Source organism: Xyrauchen texanus, chromosome 50 (assembly GCF_025860055.1).
Source record: "Xyrauchen texanus isolate HMW12.3.18 chromosome 50, RBS_HiC_50CHRs, whole genome shotgun sequence".
In the NCBI taxonomy this organism is placed as follows: domain Eukaryota; kingdom Metazoa; phylum Chordata; class Actinopteri; order Cypriniformes; family Catostomidae; genus Xyrauchen; species Xyrauchen texanus.
The window spans coordinates 14658758-14683585 of record NC_068325.1 but is presented as its reverse complement, the minus strand read 5'-3'; the positions used below and the strand labels follow the sequence as shown (position 1 = coordinate 14683585).

The 24828-nt window shown below is 37.8% G+C and overlaps 1 protein-coding gene across 2 annotated transcripts in view; it reads left to right on the top strand.

Annotated features, from left to right (window-relative positions):
- Positions 1-24828, top strand: part of rabgap1l (RAB GTPase activating protein 1-like) — a 114199-nt gene that overhangs the window by 20287 nt on the left and 69084 nt on the right. For both annotated transcript variants that reach the window (XM_052123879.1, XM_052123880.1), the window contains exons 10-13: positions 2998-3164; positions 5219-5345; positions 12276-12369; positions 12686-12836. In XM_052123879.1, coding sequence (XP_051979839.1) covers positions 2998-3164; positions 5219-5345; positions 12276-12369; positions 12686-12836 — 539 coding nt within the window. The remainder of the gene's footprint in view (positions 1-2997; positions 3165-5218; positions 5346-12275; positions 12370-12685; positions 12837-24828) is intronic.

Genomic DNA, 24828 nt, shown 5'->3' with positions numbered 1-24828 from the left:
AGCCTTTTCTTCACACACGCCACAAACAGAGTCGCTTGAGGTATGCAAACGCACATTTGGACAAGCCAGCTTCATTTTGGAAGAAGGTGCTGTGGACTGATGAAACAAAGATGGAGTTATTTGGTCATAACAAGGGGCGTTATGCATGGCGGCAAAAGAACACCGCGTTCCAAGGCAAACACTTGCTGCCCACAGTCAAATTTGGTGGAGGTTTCATCATGCTGTGGGGCTGTGTAGCTAGTGCCGGTACTGGGAATCTTGTTAAAGTTGAGGGTCGCATGGATTCCACTCAATATCAGCAGATACTTCAGAATAATGTAGAGGAATCTGTCACAAAGCTGAAGTTACGCCGGGGCTGGATATTTCAACAAGACAACGACCCAAAACACTGCTCAAAATCTGCTCTGTACTTGTTCCTCTGCATAAATGCCAATGTTCTGGAATTGCCATCCCATTCCCCACACCTGAATATCATTGAAAATCTGTGGGATGATTTGAAGCGGGCTGTCCATGCTCTGCAACCATCAAACCTAACTGAACTGGAGAGGTTTTGCAAGGAGGAATGGTCCAAAATACCTTCATCCAGAATCCAGACACTCATTACAGGCTATAGGAAGTGCCTAGAGGCTATTATTTCTGCTAAAGGAGGCTCAACTAAATATTGATGTGATATTTCTGTTGGGGTGCCCAAATTTATGCACCTGTCTAATTTCGTTTTGATGCATATTGCACATTTTCCGTTCATCCAATGAACCTCATTTCACTACTGAAATATTACGGTGTCCTTCAGTTATTTGATAGATCAAAATGAAATTGCTGATCCAAACACCCAATTATTTATAAATGAAAAACATGGAAATTGTCAGGGGTGCCTAAACTTTTGCATATGCCTGTATAAAGCAAGACTTGTGACAGAAAGCAAGTACTTTGCAGCTTCTGTAAGGCACAATTTAATGACCACAGAAGCAGGTCAAGTCTTAACCATCACGAAAATGCATAAGGAGACGTTTTTGTCTGCAAGCCCTTTTCATGTCGAGTTCAAAGTGAAGCTTGACGCTGCTTTTACACCCTGACGTGAATCATGATGGCAGCTTCTCGATTGCTGTAGCAAAGCAAATGGCCAGAGTCTGCCAGCTGATTAATATTGCGGAGGATGAGAGTTTGAGATTTAATGCTCATAGCAATAAATATGCAACTTATGGGGGGACTAGAAATTGTGGCAAGAAAATAAGTGTGTGTGTATGTGTGTATGTATATATAGTATAGTGTATGTATATATATATATATATATATATATATATATGTATGTATATATATATATATATATATATATATATATATATATATATATATATTAGTCAAATTTCAAAATCTGTGATTAATCGTGTTTGACTTAGAAACAAATTATGTGATTAATCGCAATTAAAAAAATGTAATCGAGTGCAGCACCAGTTTTTATATAAAAAAACATGTTTTGCTTCACTATCTACTATTTGTACCTCTTTTACCCTGTTGACTTTTTTTAATCATTTGTCAAAATATGTCACTCTTGCTGACTAGTATTTATGTGGCCTGTACTAGTGGTTGACTGATGTGTTTCTCAGCAGCAAATGCTAATATCTTGAGAGCAGGTGGCTGATGGAAGTTATAATGCTGACATATTGATGATATATTTAAATTGATTCATAGCACATTATATATTTATTTATTTTACCACTGTAAATAATTTTTGTTTTCCAGTGCATATTTAGTCTGTGAATTAAAGGTTTCTTAATTTAAATGTGACCACTATCTGAGGGGGTATTTCGGTATTATTACTGCAGTCCATATTCGACCAAAGAGAAAATCTGTTTAATCTGAGAGCAAATCTTATTTACACTGAAACTAAGAGTAAAGTCATCCTCACAGCAGAAAAGGAAACAAGTCATCCAGACCAATAGTGAAATACAAGCGTTTCATTGTCAAACTAGTGTTTGCAAGATGTTGTATTCTGGGGAACTGATCTTGTGGTATTCTTCTTAGGTGAGCCCTATACTTAGGAAACAAAGTAAGCCACTGTGAGAAACAGATCTGTGAGAAGCTGACTGTTTTCACACTCTGTTGCAATTAAAAGCAAAAATGACAGATTTATGAGTGAATTGCTGAAAATAGATTTCAATTACAATAGTCAAGATGGTGGTGGTGAGAAAAATTGGTAGGTAAATATTGGAACTGCGGTGGGCCCCAATTAAGACTTGCAAACAGACACAAATCAAGACCCCTGAAATGTTTAAGTGCAATAAAATGCAGACTTGAAATGGAAACATCAATTTACCCAGGGAAGAATTTATACTTGCTGATCCAAACCTTATTTAAACTAAGGTGGCTATCTAAAAGTAACGGGCTGAAATTGTATTTCTACAGACTATATCAGTTGGTTCTCAAATATACGGGTTGGTACGCATTTGTACCGCAGTGCATCTGATTTTGAAGTCTAACGACGCATCTGAAGTATTTAGTTTAGCAGCATCAAATACAGAGGTGGAGGCACAACCTCGGCTAATGCACCTGTATGGCTCTGTAGATCTATATGGCTCAGTGGACAGAGCAGCGAGAGCGTAAATTTCTTAAAGCTCCAGCTCTTAAACTCGTAGCTTTGCAGCGTGAGAAGCAGAAACCATTTGAATTTGACACAGAATACTATATCACCACCCTTGAATTTACTATAGTAACACTAACTTCTTTTAGGCAGAAATGGATTGATAAATAGTATCATATCACTACTTTAGCTCTCTTCAATTTGTCATAGGCTATATTTGGGGAATTTAATACATTTTTGGGGTAAGGGAATGAAGTAGTGGGGCATTCATTTAAAAAAGGTTTAGAACCACTGCAATGGAACATCAACTTTTGAAATATTTATAAGCCCGTAAGTAGTTACCAGAATACTCTAGGCTGAATGATTATTGTAATTATGCAGTGTTGAGTTAATGATTGACTGAACTTTTTCCTCTCCAGACAAGCATGTGTACATGACTGTAGCTGTGGACCTGGTGGTGACTGAGGTCTTGGAGCCTGTGCGGTTCCTCATGGAGGCGCTAGTGAGGGTCTACCCAGCTAATGAGAGGTTCTGGTATTTTAGCAGGAAGGCCTTTTCTGAGACCTTTTACCTCAAGCTCAAACCGGTAAAGCTCAAGCTCAATCCACCCAAAAAAAAACCCTCTTACAAATATTGAAAGCTGTATTTTTGCATTCTCACATAAAGTGTTGCATTCCCTCGAAGTAGGTTTGCATTCCCTTACAAAAAGTTGTGCAAAATGTTTTAGTTTCCTCACAAAAAGTTTTGCTTTCCCCTTGAATAGCTCTTCCTCTTGAATAGCTTTGTGTTCCCCTTTAAATAGTTGCATTCTTTTGCAAAATCTACTATTTCTTATCATTTTGTGCTCTAGTTTTGCGTTCTCTCGGGAATAGTTTTGCGTTCCTTCAGGAATAGTTTTGGTTTTCCCTTAAAATAGTTGCGTTCTTTTGCAATATCTACTATTTCTTATAATTTTGTGCTCTAATTTTGCGATCCCTCACGATAGTTTTGCTTTCCGTTGCAAAAGGTTTGTTCCCTCGCAATAGTTTTATCCATCCCTTACGAAAATGATCCATGGTTTTACTAAACATGTTTCGGCTATGGTGTTTGTTTAATAACTATAGTGTTACTATAGTAAAAAAGAAGTTCCTCTCTGTTTTCATATCGCTTGGATCAGATGGTTTACACCCGCTGTCGTATTGGTCACTCCAGGTTGACACAAGTTTTTAATATTAGGAGATTGACCAACATGTACCTGCTGCCAGAATCAATTATCCCTGAAACGTGTTTTATTAGACCGTACTGCTCTTAACCCCATGAGAAACCTTATTTATTCAGTCAGCACTCTGGAAGAAATGTTTAACAAAATCAAACCAAATGCAATTTTAGGATTTTTAGGAAATATTTATTTTAAAAACCTCTTATAGAATTGCTTACACATTTCTCGCCATGGAAATAGCCATAGAAGCTGGCATGGCCTTAAAAACAAACAAACTTACTAATAGTGGTAACCATTTTTTGTTTAAAAAAAATGTTACCATAGAATTGTTTTTCTTGTATTAATACTATGATTTTACTATGAATGTCATGAATAAATATGGTTGCTGTAGTAAAAGCATGTTTAATTTTTTAAAGGGATTGATTAAGCTATTGCGATGGAATGCAAACATTCTGGGAAGGGAACACAACTATTTCGAGGGAGCACAAAGCTCTTTCAGAAAATAAATTCACGCCCTCTAAATGTGGGATGAAGTATGCTTAATTGTCATGACAAGAAAGTCACAATTCAAAAAATCTTAATGGCTTCAATATTTTTTTTTATACAAAATATACGTTTTTCCTTTTATTTGTTTTTCATTTAATTTGGGGGGAAATATGACCCAGAAATGTTTCTGACAGGCTTCTTAAAATTCACTCCTATACTGCAAGTAAACCATAATTATTTCTTGCCATCTCTTTTCGAACATGAATTGCTATGAACAGTTTTAGGCTACAAGATAAAGGCTACGGAGACAACCTTGAGGAAGGAAGTGTGCTTTTGTGATGCGTGAATTGAAGCAGTAACTCCTGGAATCTGTGAAGCGGCAAATGGAGGCTTTGTATAATTCGTAGCTTAATAAGAGGCCCGGCACTCATTATCATGCTTAAGTAATTAGGGCTTGCAGCCTGCATCTCTGCCTGATTGGTTCCGTAGTTATCACTGAGAGAAAGTATGCCTGGGCTGTAGTTAAAAGCTAATTAAAAGATAATATTATGCTGTTAGTGATAGGCCAAGCCCATTCCTCGTGTTATTTTACTATTTCTTATTTGTTTACGACACTCATTAGGTGCAAGAAATTGCCGTGTAATTATTCTGTAATCATCATTCTTCGTCTGTTGTACAGTTCCACTTTGCAATTAAAAATGGAAGCAGAAGTTTACATTTGAGCCACATGGCACAAGGGAAGCAGTGCCAGTAGCAACATTTTATAAATTTGAAATTCAGTTTGTGCAAACTGACCTGAAGAGAAGTGAGGTACAAGTGCAATATTCACTCTGATTTCCCTCCTGTAAACTGTAACCCTGATAATGCACATTTCTAGAATATTTGAAATGCAGCTGTAAGACTTTGTCCTGCTGCTTTGTTTACAGAGTGTGTGTGTTCTTTTTTTGTGTGTCTAGGGCACAAGGAAGGGCAGCCAAGGAGATGCCATGTATGAAGTGGTGAGCCTGCAGAAGCACACAGAGTGTGCAGCTGGAACACGTGGCCGCCTGCAGTCTCCCACTGAGGAAGAGGAGCCAGAGGAAGGTACGCCTCTGTCCAGTTCATCAGTGCTTTTCTAGGTTTCATTTTGTTGTTCTTCATACTTGTCTTTTTTTCACCCAATGTCTCCAATTTGTGGTGGTGTTCATTAACAGCGCCATATTCTATGCTTTTTGTATCATATCCATGTATAATGTTACTCGAGGTTGCTTAGAGTTGTAATTTAGTTTTATGTTTTCCACCATCTTTGACTAAGCTGAAGCGGGTCATTTTTATCCCAGCTCAAAAAAATCACCTTTTGTGTTCCACAGTAGAGAGAAATTTGTACAAGTTTTGATCAATATTCTTTGGTAAACTATAACTTTAATGTGCTCATGGTTGTGACATATCAATGAAGATTTCCGAAAGGCCAGCTTTTGTGAGTTTTAATTAGTGGACTGGAGGGAACTTTGTGTTGTGAATGTTGCATTACATCTGCATAATACTGATACATTTAAAAATAAATTTTTTTTGGTAAAAAAAAATATATATATATATATATAAGTACAAAGGAAATCATATTTCCAAGCTTTGCAAGCTACACTCAACTTGAAGTAATTGCATCTCCACATGTGACCTGATTGCAGACTTCCCCCACTTACCCACCTCCTGTCCTCTCCAGGCTTGCAAATACAGCTCTCTGAAGTAATTTACATTGCCTTTCAGAGCTAGATTGAATGTGTGTTTGGATGAACACAAGGAAAGAAAAAAAAAGCTGTAGAAAGAACATTTTTTTTGGTGTTTTTTCACTTACATTTCAGTGCTAACACATCAAATGAATGAGTTCACCCGTCCAGATAATTATCCACCAAAATTTAACATGATCAATGTCCGCTACCACTTGCATTTTCCGGATGTGGTTTGGCAGCATGAATGCATCACATGCTTTAATTTAGTCTGGGCTTGTAACTTTAGGTGAATTGTATTTGCTATCTGTCTTTTTGCAATGTGGATTCGAACTGAGTTTTTGACGGTGGCTGCCACAAGCCGGAGATGTGAAACCCTGGCGGCTTTCAAGTCGTTATCAGTGCCCATTTCAGAAGAATAGATTCCAATTTGGTTAAGTGGTATTGGCTTTTGGGATCTGTGTGTCATCTGACCACCTAGAACAGAGCGTGCTTTTTTTGAGTACTTCTGTAGTCTCAGATTCTGCTCAATTTATTTTTGCACACCACATGGATCGATAATTTTATGGGTTGATTAGTATGTAAATCTGAATAACATTTCAAGGGATCGTGCTACCAAAAATGAAAATTCTGTAATTTACTGTAGTCCACTCAGTCGAAACATGTTTAGTTATATATAAAGAAATTCAAACGTAGACACAATTTATATTTGTCTACAAAACTAATTTTAAGCATACAAGCATAAACCTTCACATCAAAAGGTTTTTTTAATATCATGAGAAACATACATTCAGTCAGGTGGGTCCCAACTTTTGACTAGTAGTGTTCACTTGGACTTTTTGCAAACATATTCAGAATATTACTTTAGGTTTTTTTCTAAGCATGCGTTCTATAATTTCTTACGATAAGCACATAGTCTTATGTTGCAACATAACTCCTTAATGGTAGAGCTCAGCAGAATTCAGAACTATTTGCATAATAAAGGTAATGATGTGGGTTGCCAGATTTGGAGGTCATTCAGCAGTATAAGCCTATTTTTAGAAGAATACATCTTCTGATCTCAGGTACTCCATATGTTGGCAAAACAGAGCAGAAATAAAACTTGAACATGTCATGTTAAGTACAATATGGGCAAGATTTCCATAGGCTAAGCAGTTTGCAAAGCAAACCTTTTCATGTGCTCCCATCTTTGATAACATAAAGGATATAGGACAAGATCTGTTATTTCTAAAACAAATATATATATCATCAATACCTAATTTATTTACCACATACTTAACTATTGTTTTTGCTATTTCCATACTCAACTGTCTGTGTACCTGCTCTATAAACCATTCACTAAAGCATGAATGATTTTTATTCAGCCTTTGAAAAAAAGAGAACAATCCCACCTTTGCTTTGCACAATTTGTTCCAAGCCTTGATTTCTGGGCTATACAACTAAGTTGTTGTTGTTTTTGGAAGTGTTGCCCTGGCCAGATTTCTCTCTCTGAGATATATTAGGAAGGCAGATGGAAAAGAGGATTCATCCACCCACATCTGCTACTGAACTGCTATGTCACCTTGCAACAGAGGCTCTGCTCAAGGCTTGTCTCTCTTTCTCTCGCTCTGTCTCTCTCTCTCCCTATCTTGGTCTTTTTTCACAACGTTGCCAAGCTACTTGTGCAGTAAATGTAAAAAGATGCCCTTTAAAAGAATTTCAAAAGAAACCACTGTGTACAAGACCTCACTTGGAGGATTGTAAAAAGAATGCAATTTGAGGCACTCGCTGGAGGTCATGTACATTTGTAAATGGGCTCAAAAAGCTATGCTGTGTAAAGCCGAAGTCCTCAGGTTGGTGATTTGTAAATTAATCCCTATTGTGTTATGACAGAAAAATAGCTTTTTTTGTTCCTTATTTGAAGAGCTTTGCATGATTACTTGCTTATGGTCATACACTTGCGGTTGCACCAATTAAGGCTAGGACATAGTTTTCACGCACAGTCGATAACTTAAAAAGAACTCAAATGTTGTGTTATTCACAAGAAAAATCTGCTGAAGTGGACCATGTCTCTCAAAATAGATCTCAGAAGAATTGTTGCTTTGCATAAAGCTGGAAAGGGTTACAAATTCATCTTGAAGAGCTTATATTTATTCATCTGTCCTCCGTTAGACAAATGGTCTATAAATGGAGACAATTTAGTACTGTGGCTACTCTCACTAGAAGTGGCTGTCCAGCACAGATGACCAGCTGAATGCTCAATTAGGTAATGAATAACCCTAGAGTGACAGCTAAAGACTTGAAGGAATCATTGGAACTGGTTAGCATCTCTGTTCATTAGTCTACTATACAGAAAACATTAATCAAGCATTGTGTTCATGGCAGGACACCTCGAAGGAATCTGCTGCTTTCCAACAAAACCATTGCTGCGTGCTTGTCGTCAGGTTGGCGACCCGTAAATTAATCCCATTTTGTTTTAATGAAGAAGTGGCTCTTTTGTTAATTATTTGAAGATCTTCACATGATTACTTGCTTCCGCTTGCACAATTGGGTTGGACCAATTAAGGCTAGGACATAGTTTGTGCACAGTCAATTGCTGTAGCCTTTCAAAGTACTCTTGACAGCAAGCCTGTGTGGAATAAGCTTGACGTATATGTGCTATGATTGCTTTGTGATAATTTTAGTAGAGTCAACGGCTGGTGCATGCATAGATGGATGTGCATGTCCTGTTGTCCAGAAAATGTTGCCTGTATGCGGACAATCCATGTGCACTATGCTGAAGATGAAACTTGCGTCACGTGGAAAACCCGAAATATACTTCAACCTTAAATCGGCTTGTTGATTTGTTCGGCTACGTGGTGGGGGATGGTCACATGACTGCAGTTCACTTGTTCTATACATTGATTGCTACAGCAGAAGTAAAAAAATCAGCTTGACTTAAAAGGTTGTATTAAAAGTGCTTACTAACAATAAAGAGGACAAAAATATCTCTAAATGACATTCACTGAATTCCAAGGATAAATAGATTTTATTAAGTTTAATTCAGTAAAAATGCACTCACTTTTTATTGTCTACTAATCGTTTCAGCCCTAATCCGCCAATATGGTGAGCATTTTCTTTCAAGCCAACTACTGTGTCAGCCTATCAACAGTTTAAAGAGAATATTGCTGAACAATTAAGGTGAAGACTATGTTTATAGAATAATAACTCATCCACATGGCACTGACATTTAAAGATAACTCTGTCATCCCCTTGAGTACTGAGGCTTGTTACCAACAAAGTAACTCAAGAATGCAGGTTAAGCATGTTCAAACAGACTGCGCATTGGCCAAGTGCTCTCATTTGCTTACATGTACTTGCTTAAAGTGTTTCTGGTCTAATGCTGCACTGCATATTTTGAGTAATTTGCCCGCCTTCGAGTTGACTACTTTTCATGGCTACTAATTACTTGACTAGTGAAAGTTTGTAGTCGTGCAAGACCTATAGCACTGTTTTTGTTGTGTTTACCACTGCGTCATTAAATGCCATATGTTTAATCACAGCACTCTCAAATGTTTTGAGATGCATAGAGATAAATAGTTGTCACCACCAGATGCATTGTCATTCATTCCCTCACTTTTATCTCTAAATGACTTTATGCGCAGGCCTGTTGTGGCCGCAGACCTTGAGATATGGTCTCTGAGGGCTGGTCGGCTCTTAATGACCTTTTGTTGACATTGAGTCCAAGACATTTTCTTTATCTCCTCAAGGCGTAAAAGTAATCTTGGCACTCTGCAGTGGCATACAGCCCTGACTAGTGCAAGTGTATAACCCATAAAACAAACTTCTGAATGCTGCAAGGACTGTTCTCTTATTTAGTAGTTGTGCTGTGCAGCATCCAAACACGTCATAGTAAAAATATAGCTGCAAGCAGATGACAGGTCCAAGCACAACATGTCCATTTCCACCCGGTGGCTTTCTGAAAATAATGCAAGGTGGACACAGGCATTTGACATAATTCTAAAAAATGTTGAAGCAATTTGGGTAAATGTATGAGGACGATTTCAAAATCTGTTTGAAGATATTAGTCAATTCCTGTTTCCCTGTTTTGCCATTTAATTTTGTGCATCGCCATGGCAACACTGTTCGATATTAAAAATATCGAATCTCTTTCAAAATCAATTTAGCATCAGCAATGTTTTGGCATGATGTCACCCACATTTGGTACTTTTAGCATGAAATCCCTAGATGAAATCCCTAGTATTTCAAATTTCAGAGCAGGCATTTTTCAAACAGTCCAAAATGGCAGACTTCCTGTTGGGCAGAGCTTATGACTGTGTGCGCAAAAGTTGTCAAACTTGATGAGATCTAGGTGTACAAAGTTTGGTAAGGGTTGCTCAAAAGGGATGTGCTACAGAGCCCCCCCGAACATGTCCGTCTACTAGGTGGAGCTACAGAGCCCCCTGCATGCCATAAGGCACTAATGGTCGAGTTTTCACGCATGTTACAGTAATCTTGGGCCCTAATAATCCTTGCCCAGTAGGGAGTTGTAGGAGTGATATTTGCCAACTATGTGTACACACTCAGTAGGGGGTGACAGGACAGAATGCATCTTCCAGCCACGGGGCATATACTGTCACCAGAGTTTGGGACCTGAGATTAAAGTGGGAGTGGAGTGCTTTTCATCTCAGAAATGTGGATCACAGCTCGGCACTTACTACTTTCCACTATGGTTGTAATTTAGCTGACCCAAAACTCAAAACAGTGTCCTAAACAGGCACAATGCGATTTAATCATTGACCGATATTGGTTTATGAATGTCCAATGTTGATACCTTTATTTAGTCATCAAATGTATTTTTAAAACACATTTAATAACAACAACAGTTGAACCAAAGTGCTGTAAAAAATTAATAAATCGATAGTGACTTAGTGTAAACAAATATCTAAAACAAGTTTTATATAAAATGGCCCTAGATATTTAGAGAGCAGGGTGCTTCTTTGCTATTTTAATGGTTAAAATTAAATTAACGCTTTTGCACAAATTTGACAAAATACTACCTCATTTATTCTGCAAAGTAGGTACAGTTACCATCCAATGCTGATAATCTCAAAATGGCCAAATATATTATCTGTCACATTTACCTTTTCACAGCGAAATTCCGTAGGTGAAGAAGGCATGGGTGGATGTTAAGTGCATGTGAAACCTACTTGTTATGAAGCATCTTCTTTTTATTTTTTATAATGCACTTTATACTCTGGGTGAGTTAAGTTATAAAGAAATCATTGCTTAAATTATTTTCTCGTCTATTGCAAATATTCAGTTTAGCTATTCAATCACTGAGCACTTTATTAGGAACTCAAAGTTCCTAATAAAGTGCTAGATGTGGTCTTGTGCTGTTGTAGCCCATCTGCCTCCCTAGGTTTGATGTGCTGTGTACTCTGTACAATTGTAGTGAGCAGAATAGCATCTCAGAGTGGTTATCTGAGTTACCGTAGCCTTTATCTCAGCTTAACCAATCTGGCCATTCTCCGTAGATCTCTATCAACAAGGCATTTCCATCCACAGAACTGCCGCTCATTGGATGTTTTTTGTTTTTGGCACCATTCTGAGTAAACTCTTGAAACTCTTTTTGTGCATGAAAATTCCAGGAGATCAGCAGTTACAGAAATATTAATACCAGCATATCTGGCACCAACACTCATGCCACGGTCAAAATCATTGAGATCAAATTTTTCCCCATGCTGATGGTTGATGTGAACATTAACTGAAGCTCCTGACCTGTATCCGATTAGTTTTATGCATTGCACTGCTGCCACATGATCAGGTGATTAGATTTTTGCATGAATAAATAGGTGTACTGATGTTCCTAATAAAATTATCTTTAAGTGTATATGAACCACTGCCCACACAGACTTCACTGTCAAACCAATCAACTTTTTATTTGTTGACGCTGCAAATTTGCGCCAGATCTTAAACCCCACGCGAAATTCACATGGGGAAATTTCTTCGCCTCTGGAAGTCTTTCATATGGACTTCCTGATAATTCAGAATTTAATCGCTCAAACGTAAATGTGACTGAGCTTTATTGCATTTCACTTACCAGGCACAATGGTGATGGTTCATGGATTGTCTGTTACTCCGTTTAATCCAGCAACCTTTCAATTACCATCACAGATCTTAAACCACTAGGCTACGGCGTCCATTAATTTAATAATTTGTACCGTTACGGATATCATTCAAATGGTAATTGCGGTTAGTCGGTTTTACAACTGATATTTAGAACAAATGTTTGTTTTGGGCCAAGAACATATTGAAAGCTACAGTATTGTCTGTGTCCCCTGTTGCACAGATAGTGACAGTGAAATCTCTAGTGGGACTGGAGACGTGTCGAAGGACTGTCCCGAGAAGATTCTGGAATCCTGGGGAGGAATCCTCAACAGATGGTAAGACTTTCAGCACAACTTGAGACATGCTGCTTTCACAGATGTTGTTGTTTGCTTAAGACTTGAGTTGAAGTAATGTGGTACATCAACTATTCAAACTAATTTGAAATGTTAGTCTTTACAATTTTAATAGAGCTAAAGACCGTCAGATATTAACTACAAACTTGTACTTCTCCAAAAAATAAAGGTTGGCAAGTTTTGACAAATTGGCCAGACTTTGAGTATCATCTTTAACCTTTGTAAAGACTTTATTAAGCATTGTAGCACAACAAAGCTCTATTTTGTAGTTGTAGTGACTCAGTGTTCCACCTGTCAGGCACGCAAACCTGTCGGCGCGGCCCAAGGGCCTGGCTGCTCTGGTAAAGCCTGGGATCCCAGAGGCCTTACGAGCTGAAGTTTGGCAGCTCCTGTCTGGCTGCCCAAATGATCAGGCTCTGCTTGATCACTACCGCATTCTCATCACTAAGGTAAGAGATGACAACCATTACAGCTCCTTTCACCTCTTATTTTCTTCAAAATCCCTTTTTTATTCCCTTGTTGCTGATTACCGTCATGCATGCATGTCCTTGCAAGTGCCACGACTTTCAAAACCGAGCCCCATCCATTCATCCTGTGGAACGCAGTTATGTGTCTCGTTACGTAAAGTCAAGGGTACACTGCAAGACAATAGCCCTGTGCACATTTAAAGACTTTATTTTTTTTGTTCAAATGAGGGTGTATACTTATTGCAGAAAAGTTGTTTACACAACTACGAAATCATTCTCCTTTCCTACTGTAATTTTATCTAAAATTTGGTTTCACAAAGTCAAGCATGTAGCAGCAGGAGAGTTTCTTTTCAATATGTCATTTGACAACAAAAAAGCAGTTTTGTGGAGTTTGCACCGGTGATGTGCAGATGCATACTGTTCGTGTGTCTATAAAAACTGGGCTGTGTGTATACAGTCCACACGTACCATGCTGTTGAGGAAATTTACACTGGGATGTGGAAAAACGGCCCCAACATTTTGGCCCCAAGTCTTGTTGTGTGTGCTTGGCTTAATGGTTACTTGAAACAAGGGACCATTGCTGTCATTTTAGCTCACGCTTAACAGTAAAGTGCACCCAGAGAGCTACTACAGTCGTTTAGTTTGGTTGTTACTGAAGTGTGATATAAATTGATGTGCTGTACCAGCTTTGGTCTATCAAAGTAATTTCATTGAGGAAAGGCCACAGTCTGCAGAACAGAAGAACTCCATGTGCATTTTCAAGGGTGAAATTGATGATCTTCTGTAGTTTTCGCCTTGTTAGCAGGATGAGCCTTTGTAGTATAGCAGACTCCGTATTTACTATACAGAAATTTTCTACCCATATTGATGCTTTGCTTAGATATTCGTTTGACCCTTTGAACTTGTGAGTCAAAGGTTTCCAATGGTACAGAGTGCTGAACATTGCAAAAGTGTGTTCAAATGCGATGTAACGGTAAATTCAAACAGTTTCATCATGACTTACAGATCAAAAATGGTTTATTTGGGATTGAACTCTGCTATTTTTGAAAACTACTGCTTTTTATTTAACAATGTTTGTCCAGCTATTTCTTTCATGTTGTTCTTGGAGTTGAACTGGTTCTCATGCCAAGTGTGTTCAGCAACTGGAATGTTCCCACACAGAAGCAACAATTGTTGACTCTGTCAGAAACATGACATTAAGAGTAAATATTTTTGCAGTTTTTAACAAATAAATTGGCAAGAAATTATTCAGTAATCCATGTTTAAAGTCTGGTGCTTGTCAATCTCTTCTTTTGGAGTGAATGTTGTGATGTTTAAATTACTTAAAAGAAATTAGATCAAAAGCTTTGATTGATAGATGTTCAAGGTAACAGTAGTAGGTTAACAGATTTAGAGGATACGAGTCCTCGGTGGTGTAAATGGTGGTAAAACCCATGCTGGTGCTAAATTAGCAAATGTAAAACTGCTCATTCAACACCCAAAGTGTCTGCATGGCTATAGGAATCTCACAAATCATATCCAAATCACAATTCACCCCAAAACGGTAAAGAAAATAAGAAATTAGATTTTACAGAAACATTTTTAATGGAATTTTCCTGGTTAAGCTTAAGCTAATGTTAATTACCACACAAATGTATTGTGACTTTAAAATTTTTTTTAAAAAAATACAAAATAAAAGAGAAGTTCTATCATATGATATGAATTACGTGTGTCTGTGTGAAACATTGCAGAATATACAACCATTCACATGCATGTAAAATGCAATAGCATAAACATTCATAATTGTCTGATCTCCACTAAATTTCGCATGCTTCTTTAAAATGCTGTCTCGCATATGCATACTAAGTTTGATTTCCATAACCCTCAGCCATTCCCAATACAAGTTAAAAGGTGCTGAAATTGATTGGCCATTGATGGCCATTTTTGTCAGTTTGTCAAATCGATTTTTTTTAAGAATATGTCAGCATTTGAACCAAATAAGATGCATATTTAATTTGATCTTTGTCGCTCAAACGGCTGCAAAGTTATCAGTTTCTTTTGTTTTAGTGCCCCCTTGGGGTGGAATTGGACGAACATTTGCTGATATCTTCGTCCTGTTGACTATGTGTACAGAGTTTGGTTATATTTGGAGTTTTCGTTGAGTAGATATTGATCAGTTACTCAAGTCACGTTAAACCGAAGTAATTGTATAGTTAATATCTTTGGAACTATTTGACTTTTTGTCATGGGGGTCTGTAGATAATGTATACCAAATTTTGTGCCGATGGGACTTACGGTCTAGGAGTTTCGAAAAGGGGGGGGGATTAGACAAATTAAATCGGAGATATATACAGTTGAAGTCAGAAGTTTACATATGTACACCTTTGCCAAATACATTTAAGTTAGGATCACTACTTTATTTTAAGAATGTGAAATGTCAGAATAATAGTAGAGAGGATGATTTACTTCAGCTTTTATCTCTTTCATCACATTCCCAGTGGGTCAGAAGTTTACATACACTTTGTTATTATTTAGTAGCATTCCCTTTAAATTGTTTATCTTGGGTCAAATATTTTGGGTAGCCTTCCACAAGCTTCTCACATTAAGTTGCTGGAATTTTGGCCCTTTCCTCCAGACAGAACTGGTGTAACGGAGTCAGGTTTGTAGGCCTCCTTGCTCACACACGCTTTTTCAGTTCTGCCCTGATTGTGGTCAGAGCTTTGTGATGGCCACTCCAATACCTTGACTTTTTGTGCTTAAGCCATTTTGCCACAAGTTTGGATGTATGCTTGGGGTCAGTATCCATTTGTAAGACCCAATTGCGACCAAGCCTTAACTTTTTGGCTGATGTCTTGAGATGTTGCTTCAATGCATCCACATAATTTTCCTTCCTCATGATGCCATCTATTTTGTGAAGTGCTCCAATCCCTACTGCAGCAAAGCACCCCCACAACATGATACTGCCATCCCCCATGCTTCACGGTTGGGATGGTGTTCTTCAGCTTGCGAGCCTCACTCTTTTATTCTCCAAACATAACGATTGTCATTATGGCCAAACATTTCTCCAAAAAGTACGATCGTTGCCCCCATGTGCATTTGCAAACTGTAGTCTGGCTTTTTTATGGCAGTTTTGGAGCAGCGACTTCCTTGCTGAGCAGCCTTTCAGGTTATGTTGATATAGGGCTGGTTTTACTGTGAATATAGATACTTGTCTTCCTGTTTCCTCCAGCATCTTCACAAGGTCCTTTGCTGTTGTTCTGGGATTGATTTGCACTTTGCACCAAACTACGTTCATCTCTAGGAGACAGGAAACTATTGTTTGTACAGATAAATGTGGTACCTTCATGTGTTTGGAAATTGCTCCCAAGGATGAACCAGACTCGTGGAGGTCCACAAATTTTTTTCCTGATGTCTTTGATGATTTCTTTTGAATTTCTAATGATGTCAATCAAAGAAGTACTGAGTTTGCAGGAATGCCTCCAATTCACTCAAATTAGCCAACTAACTAATAGGCTAATTACTTAAATGCTTGACATAATTTTCTGGAATTTTGCAAGCTGCGTAAAGGCACAGTTAACTTGGTGTATGTAAACTTCTGACCCACTGGAATTGTGATATAGTCAGTTAAAAGTGAAACAATTCTGAAACAATTTCATCTGAAAAATGAATTGTCATGCACAAAGATGATGTCCTAAATGACTTGACGTTAAAAAATGACTTTTTAAAGACTTCAACCTAAGTGTATGTAAACTTCTGACTTCAACTGCATATTTTGTAACGCATGACTCAATGAATCAGAGGGGGAAAAAATGTATGCTAGCCCTTACAGTTGCAGAGTTATGAGCCAAAATGTAAAAGTGTTTATTATAGCACCACCTAGGGTCAGATGGGTGTGTGTTTGTGCACTTGAGTGGGAAATGTGAGAAATATAATATAAAAATATTTTTTTGGCACTACAATAATGAAAATTGTTGTTGTTTTGCATTGTGGGAATTAAATGGCAGAAATGTGCTTCCCTTTTAATTAAAATAATGTCACAATGGAGAATATATTAATGGTTATGAATATAGGACCCCCTTCTTTTAGTCACTAAGTGAATTTCAGACATGATGGTTATTGGAGGTCACCTGGAGGTGAGGATACTCCAACATCTGCTCACCCTGATCCTGACTTGCCACATAAAATATACTGTATTGCCAGGTGGAGCAAGTTCTACAATTCTTCTTGCCACCCACATGGGATGAAACTGCTGCCGTTCCAGCTCAACCTTTAACTATTCGCTGTACTGCCTTAAGTGTTATGGGACACAGAGTATAATTTATTCATTAATTACATATAGAGCATTCTCCACTGCAGCTCACGTAACTATATTGATACAGCAGTTGTGGCGCTGTTGATAAAAATGAAAACATTGTTGGAAGCTCTGCACTCAACTATATATGTGTAATTATTGGTTGCGTTTCCACTCTGCTGCTTATAATACTAACTGAAGGGTAAGTTATAGTGCCACAGGTACTTGTTGGCTTGGGTAAATATTTTTTTTCTCAGTACTACATTCTAAAAAATGTATCATATTTTCTTTCCACCCGAATGTAATGTCATCTGTCCATATATTTTTAACACTCTCTTGAGCTGTGGATCAGTTAAAATGAAACCTGTGTGGTGTTTCCAAGAGCGTGAAACTGACATTTTCAAAACCTTTGTCTGATGCATGAGGGATCTGCTAAAGGTGTTATTCTCTCAGGTCAGGGCTTAAAAAGACTTTGTGGGATTCACACGTCAACTTCTTTTTGAAACAAAGAAATGTCAGCGTCATATTTCACTCCAAAATCAAAAGGGGGGGGAAAAAAAGGTCTATTTTAGGATAATAATGATTTTTCTTTTTGCATTGTGACATTATTATAGTAACAATTTAAGCCATTTTTTCCCTCTCTTCTGTTTTCTGTAGTGCAAAAAAACTCTAATCTTCATAACTGTAATACACTAGATTTTTACACTACTTTTTAATCAGTTACACCCTGTGGTACATGTTTTATCACATACACATTGGAGAGGCATGTGAAAGGGAGATGGTAAGTCATTGTGCTATCAGCTGAGGCACATGGACCTTTAAACTAAAGTCAATTGTTTGATTACAAGATTGTAACTGAGAATGAAACACAATGCATCATGCCAAGAAGGCTCCTTTCTACCATTCTAACAAATCAATGGGCTGCGTCCAGCATTTTGTATTATACATTTTTCAGCAAGCCTGTGTTCTACCACCTTCTAATTCTAATGACTTGTGGGATTGATTATGTAGTCTTCACAACCCTGCTTAAGTAGATTACGGTCTTTATGGAGCATGTAATGAAATCTTTGATGGCGGATCGTTTCGTTAGCAGCTTGGCATTTGTCATGTTTTGTGCATATTTTAGATTTATAAGAATAGTTATTTTTTTAGTTGTCAGGCAGCATGTTCTGAGTGTGGGTGGTTTGGATGGCATTTGCTCATCTGTCAATTGAAGAATCATATATTAATGACTGTGCAAAATCTTGCTGATAAACTTGCATACAGTATTATTAGAACTTATTGAAGCTGTGAAAGGCTGCATTGAAAAGCGGCATACATTTGCCTATATTAAGGAATATGGTTTGGTGTGCACTTATCCAAGTGGGATATATTAATGATATTGTGAAACCAGCCTGATCTCATGAAAATTGTTAAGATGGTGACCTTTTTGTAAAATGATTTTACGTGGTTCCTCACACATCACAGCAGTTCAGTGGTAAAACATCCACTGTTTGGCACTAAAAGAGGTTTCATTTTTTTACTGAACAAATGAGGTTTTTAAGGTTAATGCTCTTGTGTTTTAAATCAACAAAACCTACCTTAAATCTGAACATAACCGATAGTGTCATAAAAAGCCGATGTGAGATGAAAAGCACAATTGCTCAAGCAAACACATAATTTTGTGGTGCTTCTTTGACACTTTCTGCTTGCGTGTCAACTCGTGTTCTCATATGGATTCGTACCCTGGTAAAAAGTACATGTTTATGAACAGATAATCTGACATTTTACTTGTGATTTGTATGAAAGGGAATAAAAGTAGGCCTATTAGTTGTTTTAGCACCTCTAGTGTTAGTTTCACCAGGAAACTACTGCGATTCGTTCAACGCGTCATGTAAAAATCGGTTCGCAAAATTGTAGGTATAGTAAATTGATTGAAGGAGACAAGGAGGGGTGTAACTGTTCCAATTTCTCAGGTTTCAGTTTGTATCATGGGTTTTAGGGTCAATATTTCAGGACATTTTGGGATATGCTTTGTTCTGAAAAAAAATCTTACTGCCAAAGCCGAAGAATAATCTATTTGGTAAACCCTTCAACAGGTTTGCCCTTAAATAGCAATCATTGTTTTACAACAGGAACCATAGTTTGTTTTCTAAACCAAACCTTGTGTTCCAGATGCGTTATTAAACTTGAGGTGAATCGACAACTGTGCCAGTGCTTACCGAACAGTGCGGTTCATTTTTTATTTTTTTTTACTGAGAACGTTACACTCCTAGAGACAAGGTAATGTGAAACTGCATTTGGGTGTTGGAGTTGTGGCCAATTGGTTAGTAGGTGGCCGTAGGTGTTCATTAACATTGAGCATTCATCAGATGATTCGTATTTTTGCTTGGTGGGTGATAAAATGGGCAAATAATTATAATAGAAGGAGGTACCAAGACATGTCTGGGGGAGACTTGGGGGCGGGCTCTTTTGACATGGGCCAGTAAGCAACAGCCTAGCAACATCCTAACAATCACCTTGCAAGACCCTGGCAACTACTTGCATCACCCTAGTGCTTTGCCAGTGAGTCTTCCATTGGCACGCACCATTCAAATTTTTTTCAGATAAAAACAATTTATCATGAAGATAATCAATTGTGAGGATTTGGTCTCTGTTGCAGCAGCTGTTGCCCAGTAAGTGCTGGTGAGCTGGCATCATTTTACAGGGAAACAGATGCATGATAGTTGCTCACAAGCCTTCCCAGTCTCCCGCCAGCTGCACTGGACGGGATCCTCAATGCATCTCCTGTTCCCAGAACAAGTGTGTGTGTGTGTGTGTGTGTGTGTTAACTCTGGATTTTAACCGTCCTATTTGTTCCCTCATCAGTGGCCCGTTCTGCTTCCCTGACAATAAATAACACACAAACAATGTAATTCGTTTTTGAAATGACACTGCAATCACTGTTGAGCAAGTCTTTAAATGGCGATATGATGTTCTTTTTTTTTTTTTTTTTTAAATCATGCCCCACATTATGGCTTAGTAATAGTAGAGGAAAGGTTCAAATGAAAATTAATTAAATGTACTTGCCCTCTCATTGTTTCAAACCTATATGACTGACTCTTATGTGGAACACGAAGTGTTTATTTGGGTGAAATATCCCTTTAAGAACCATTTGGAATGGATTTTGGCCCCCATCTGCACACGAGTTGATGAGGCTGTCCTCCTAATAGTGTGTGTTCTCAGATTGTGTAGCCAGGGTCAGCTCATTGCTGACACCGAAATGACAGTTTGGATTATGGGGAAACACGCCACACGAAGTCAGCTTCTTTGGTCATTTGTGCTGAGGTTTGAATCGCTGCTACACATGGTCCCAAGGAACATAATGCATGTTCTTTAAATGCAAAATCCCTAGCTACATTCAAACATAATTATTTTAAAGAGCCCATATTATGCTAATTTACTGGTTCATGATTTTTTGGGGGGTCTACTAGAATAGGTTTACATGCTTTAATTAAAAAAAAAAAAAAACACACACATTATTTTCCCCATACTGGACATCAAATGCTCTGAATTAGCTCCAGTCGCTTTAAAGCCCCCCTTCCCGAAAAGCCCAGTCTGCTCTCATTGGTCAGCTGGCCTAGTCTGTTGTGATTGGTCAACCATGTTGCGCTTTTTTTAGAAATGTAACTCCCCTTACTCCCATAACTGAGTTTCAGGCTTCCTTAACAGCTGTAAACACTATTGTAACTATGGTTACAGTGGCATCAGTTTTTGCCGTACCAGCTCTAGTCTGAGTCTGATAATAAAAGTTTAGAAGAACAAGTTGATCAACCCGAACCACCTTTACAAGCATGACTTGAGCAGGACGGTTCACAATGGTACGTTTGAATTTTGTAGCTTTCTTACAAGTACACTGTTGATTATTGTGTACATGACAAAGCTTCAAATAAAAGACACGTAGTGCATCTAACTTAGTCATATTTTGCTGGAATGGGTGTAGCCGAAACTTTTTCGCCCCCGCAATGAACAGAGAACTGAGGCTTACTCCCATTTAGTGATCAAGTTAGCCGTGGACTACCGTGGATAACGGCCGTAACATTACAGCCTGTAATTATATAAGACTCCTGAGATCAATGATTTTGTTACACCGTTTTAGGTAAAAGCTGGTCCACAGCTGAATAGTAAAGCCTTACCAAAACAATAACATTACATAGCAAGTTAGCTGAGCACTACCATGAATTGCAGATGTAAAATGATTGTTTTTAAAAATAAATCCATCTCCACACTTGATCACCATTCATGATAGTAAGAACGACAAACAATCTGCATAATTCTACACAATTGTTGGTAAAAGTAGGCCCACAGCTGATTAGGAAAACTATTTCAACACAGTAACATTTAGCTAGCAGGTTAGCAGAGGCCTACAGAGTTGTACTGGGTGTACACCGTATCTACAACACAAAACCCTGCATTTGAACTCTCTGTAGCTGATAAATCAAGAATTAATCAAGCATGCTTGCAGGATGTGATACTGAAGCGCCAACAAAAGTGGGAACTGCACCATCTTTCTGGAGTAACCCTCTTGAAAATCCGGCATTGGTTGTGGATGTACTGCTGAGGAATAGTGGTAAAAATACATTTTAACCACTGATTCGTCTGCCTTTTGGAAGTCCAAACAAAGAGGTTTTGCTTTCGCAGTGAAGCTGGACTACAATCCAGCTGTTTCGTGTAGTTCTTGAGCAGTGTTGTCTGTGGGAGAGAATAACTCCCTTTTGCATGGACTTTGTGCTTTGTAAATTTTCAGACCTTTTACATGCACAAACAGCTACATTACACACTAAAGTAAAGGTAAAATCCCCAAAAGCATAATAGGGCCTCTAAGCAGCTATTGCATGTTTAGAATAATACATTTTCAATGGATTTTATTAGTAGGTGTAAGCAAACTTTGTTATTTTAATAATGAAATTTTTACAGTACTGTTTAGACATGGCTTTTATATCTTAAGCAAATATGTTTTTGATTTGGTCTATTAAAGACATAGAACAGTGTTTGAGATGCATGCATATATAAATAGAGATTTTAAAACAGAAATTAATGTGGGCCATGTGATTGTACCAATAGAATTTGACATAATAATTTTTCTTTTGATATTGCATCAAGATTTTCAATGTCATTTTATCACTGTTTATATATAGTTTTGCCTTTTACTGGTAAATCTGTAAAACACGCCTGCTATTTACATGCAACAGCTTCCATCTTTTTTCCATTTTTCTACTATACCAAAATGCCATTAAACACTTGATTTTAAATGAATGTAGTTGTTTGTTGATCCTATTACAAACCCATGTAGAAACGCATGTCCCCATTCTAGGAGTCACAAGTCAGATGTAAACAAACACAGATATATGGGGAGCGCTGCCCTTGGTGTTGCTGCTACTCTGTTCTCAGTCAGAAAAATTGGGCCAAGCACATTTGGTTGCAGTCTTAGTTGGAAAAAAAAAAAAGATGATGCGAGTTGGAGGTGAGTGCCATTAAAAGTTCTACTTAATGCATTTGTCTTGGTCCATTTCTTAGTGGTGCAGTTTTGTGGCCTGCACACTCGATTTCCATTGTCTGCTCACTGTATGTCTTCCTATACGAGTCGTGGAGCATTATACAAAATTAGATTTCCTCTTTAGTTGGCTCTAAAATATTAAATATGTTTGATATCCTTCGACTAGATGGAATCATTTTACGTGGTCCAATTTGAAGATATTTTTTGAATCCCAAGTAATTAAATCATCTCCATCAGAATGTTGTTATTGGCCCAAAGAAGACTTCTTACGTGAGCGCGTCCTGGCCTTGTATGTGCTCCATCTGTTAATATTATGGCTTTTACACGTGGCATCAAAATTTAACTTTTACCAGTATTTTCAAAATGGGACATATTCATACATGACCTGAAACAGAAACAATTTAGAATATTTTGGAAAAGGCTGTATGTGAGAAAGTGACTTATGATATAATTGGTTAATATGAATTGTACCTGCCCATGTGGCCTTGGTTACATCATCAGAAAAGAATAGTTGAGAGACTTAAAAAGTGATTACATTTTTAGGAATGATTAATTGCACAAGTGACAGGGACATGTCCTACATGCACAATACTTGTGCTGTTACTGATGCCAAATCAAGTCCAATTGTCATCCTGACCTGTACTTTGACTGCTAGTGTAGTCATGAGAGCCAGAGTGCCCTTCCTGTCCCTGTACAGTCAGAGTCACTAGGATCAAAAGCTAATGCACTGATAAATGAAGAGGATTATGGTCATTGTTAATCTCAAAATTTCTCTTCCTTTGTGATTAATCATTTATACAGTCCTCTGGATGCCTCTGTTGCATCTTGTTCTACAAACTATGGATCACCATATTCACTCTGTAATTTGGTCTAACAACATGCTAAACAATATTTATTGCTATTTTTGCATCAAATTTGTGTGTGTGTATGTATGTGTGTGTATATATATATATATATATAATTTTTTTTATTATTGAAATACCATACAAATCTGCTCTTTAATTTTGTATATTTAACTAAACGTTTTCATTTGAAGAACCAGTCAGAGTTGAGCTAAAAAGCAAAATAATAGAACTGAGGTGCCTCAGTGTATTTTTTGAAATTGAAGTTCTTTTAATTTGACACAGCATCTAAAAAGCAATGCATGGCGCAAGAGTCAAAGACATAGAAAAACAATTGGACAACATCAGACCGATGCAAAACCTTTGTATTATATTGAAGAAAAAAAAAAACAAGATTTGTAGAAAATTATTTCTAATTAAATTGTATTAAATGTATTCCTTTTAAGAAATTTAAGATTACAATTTGAAAAGCTCCCAGTGATTTACCTTGATTCAAATTCTAACCATCAACAATGACGTTGTCATTATATTTGTATACTGATTTCCAGTTGGTCTTTTTTCTTGTCTGCTTGCACATCGATTGGCCTTTTCTTTCTTCAATCTATTTAACCATCTTTTACACTTTACATAGAAAAAAAAACAATTGTTATGATTCTTGTGCTCAGCCAACAGAAAACAAGATGCACACTGAGTGTCATGACAACGGAAGATGGCTCTTAAGCAGCATTTAATTTACAGACCAATACCCTGAGACAATGCACTATTCTTTAGCTGTCTTGTGAGCATTGATATCTCCTTCAAAAAATGCAAATCTAGATATATTTAGCAAACTTGTCAATAAATCTGGTGATGTTGTTGTTGCATTTGTGATTGATTTAGAGTAGGCTTTGGCTACGATATCCTTCCAGGGGAACATGATTGTAGAGCTCAGGAAGGCCCCCCTCCTGGACTCTCTTAATTTGTTCCTGTTTGTTGCACCATGTCAGCTGCTGCTGTAAAGAAAGGGTCCTGGCTAACTGAAATGCCTGGCAACTGTAACCAAGGGGCAGGCATTGCTAGGCTTGGCCATTTGTCTGTGCAAGTGACTTGAAGGAGAGATAAGAAAACAAGGAGAGCCACTGAGCTGTAGGAGACAAGAGGGGAGATGGAAATCTTTGATTATTTTTGATTGGGGCAGCATCTTCAGGGTGTGCAGGAAGAGGAGGATAATGAGAATAGAGGGCGACCCTTGAAAAGATTGGAGAGAGAGAGAGCAAGAGAGAATTGTGCTGGGAGGAGTTGTGTGAGAAAGAGGACCTCAGGTGCCGCCAAAAGGGGAGGGAGGAGATTGTGATATTGAGCGAGAGG